The 2,500-nt window shown below is 36.9% G+C and overlaps 1 protein-coding gene across 2 annotated transcripts in view; it reads right to left on the reverse strand.

Annotated features, from left to right (window-relative positions):
• LOC113808112 (paramyosin, long form-like) overlaps positions 1–2,500 on the reverse strand; it is a 113,222-nt gene that overhangs the window by 46,784 nt on the left and 63,938 nt on the right. For both annotated transcript variants that reach the window (XM_070123645.1, XM_070123644.1), the window contains exons 5-6: positions 1,219–1,417; positions 353–478 (exon numbers count right to left, since the gene is read on the reverse strand). In XM_070123645.1, coding sequence (XP_069979746.1) covers positions 353–478; positions 1,219–1,417 — 325 coding nt within the window. The remainder of the gene's footprint in view (positions 1–352; positions 479–1,218; positions 1,418–2,500) is intronic.

Raw genomic sequence — 2,500 nt, forward strand, 5'->3', positions numbered from 1 at the left:
ATGATAATGATAATACAACTAATAATAATCAGTATAATAATGGCAATGATAATGCCAATATCAACAATATTGATATTAATGATAATCACAGTGATGAAAATAATAATGCTAATAATAATGGTAATGGTAACAATAACAATTAATATGATAATGACAATAATAAGAACAACAAAATTAAATATAACAATAATATTAATAATAATGATACTGATAACAATAGCAATAACAACATTAACAATGATAATAGTGATGACAGCAAGGATTATAATGATAATAGTTATGATAATTATTGAAATGATGATAAAAACGGCAAGAGTAATAGTAAGAAGTAACAACAACAGCACCAACTTACAGCTTCCTCCTGCTCGTATCTCCTCCTCCATTCGTCAGCGCTGGTTGAGCCTGACTTGATGGTGTAGTTCAGCTCCTCGATCTTGACCTTGTATTCCTGGACAACCTTGGTCAGCTCGACGTTCTCCTGCAGGGCGGGAAGGACAAGGGTCAGGTGGTGTTAATGAGTATATATGGTGAAGGAAATGGACGTAGATATAGATAGATATCCATATACATACAGATGAATATGTATGCATATATATGTATGTAGATATATATACAGATATACTTATATGTGTGCATATATGAGTGTACTAATGTACATATATGCCTATATACATACAAGTATGTATAAATGAAAATATACACGCGTACATACATGCAACTGTAGATGAATGCAAATATAGATGAACGCATACACACGGATACATATGTGCCACACTTGCAATCCTCTAATAGATCATCAAATGATTTTATATACATCCTCTTCCCTCCTCCTCCGCTATAATCTTTCCTCTCTCTTCTCCCCACTCCCTCCCTCCTTTCCTCTATCATCTATTTTCTTTCCCTTATCTCTTCTCTCCCTCGTTATTCCTTTCTGTCTCACTTTCAGCCTTTGCCTTCCCTCCACTCTCTCTTTCTTCCTCTCATTCCCTACGTGCCTTCCTCTTCCCACCTTGCACTCTCCTCTAACCCCTTTTCCCCTATCCCCACTCCCTCCCCCCTCCATTCAACCCCCTTTTCCCTCTCCCTTCTCCCAACCACCCTGCCTCCCCTCCAACACCTCCTTTCTCCTCCAGCACTTCCTCCCCCTCCCTGACCCACCCACCCTCTCCTTCCCCTTTCCACCCCTTCCCTCCACCTTGACCCCCCCCCGAAACGCACCACACTCAGACGCTGCTTGGCGGATGTGATGTCGACGATGGTGCGGTTCAGCTCCTCGATCTTGATGTTCAGTTCCTGGATGGAGATGCTGAGGCTCTTCACGGACTTGTGGTAGCCGGCAGACTCGAGGGTGACCTTCTCCAGCTGCTGGGTCAGTTCGTACACCTCGGCTTGGAATTTGCTCTTCTCCTTCTCAATCCTGGAGGAGGAGAGTGTGGCTTAGTGGGGCTGTAATTTTCCTTTAGATATGATTTAGATATAGAGAAGGAAAGTCTTTCTTTTATTAAAATGTTTACTTTCCTTTCATTATTTACTTATTCACGCTGTGTTAATAACGATAATATTAATGATAATTATGATAATAACAATGATAATGACAATAAATCATGAAAAAACAAAAAAGAAAATCAAGAAAAACATTTGTTTGGGAAAGACTGGTTGACGTATCACTCTATTGCAGCGTCTTAATGATTTATAATAATCATAATAATGATAATAATGATAACAGTGATATTCATAGTACTAATACTGAAACACTGGTAACTGCACCTATCAGAAGGTCCTTCTCATATATTTCATTTGTCATATTGCAACTTTTTTATAGAAAATGTGATAATTGCAACAATGATGGAAATAACAATAATATCTTTAAAAAATATATAGTAATTAATATTGATATCACTTCTACCCACTGATCAAGTGTCATAGTTAATGATAGTGAAAGTTAGATGAAGATAATATTCACTTGGCAATCATACCGATGGTAGTATTATGTTGATGCTTCTGAAGATTTTGATGATAATGGTGATGGTGAATGAGTTGATAATATCATCTTTAAATGCTAATGATAATAGTACCTATGACAATACTTTTGATAATCATAATAATAACAATAATAATAGTGACAAGAATAACGGCAATGAATATGACAATGATAATGACAATGATGACAATAAAAACAACAATAATATTAGAAATAATACGCATGAGTCACGAGCATTATGATCATGGTCAGAAATAATCAAATCCATCTTTATGATATATCGATTATAACAATACATATCAAAATAATTTTGATAAAGATATTGAACATAATGATAATGCCAATAAAATCAATGCCCAGGGAAGGGCCCCATTTCGGAACTCATGGCGGCCAAGATCCTTCTAAAATAGCCGACGACATCCGACTGAACCCGAATGAGGCCGATTTCACCCGCTCGTCTCTTGGTATGTATTCATCCGCGATTCTTTTTGACAGCAGCTCCAAAAGTTGTTCTTGTTT

Source organism: Penaeus vannamei, chromosome 7 (genome assembly GCF_042767895.1).
Source record: "Penaeus vannamei isolate JL-2024 chromosome 7, ASM4276789v1, whole genome shotgun sequence".
In the NCBI taxonomy this organism is placed as follows: Eukaryota; Metazoa; Arthropoda; class Malacostraca; order Decapoda; family Penaeidae; genus Penaeus; species Penaeus vannamei.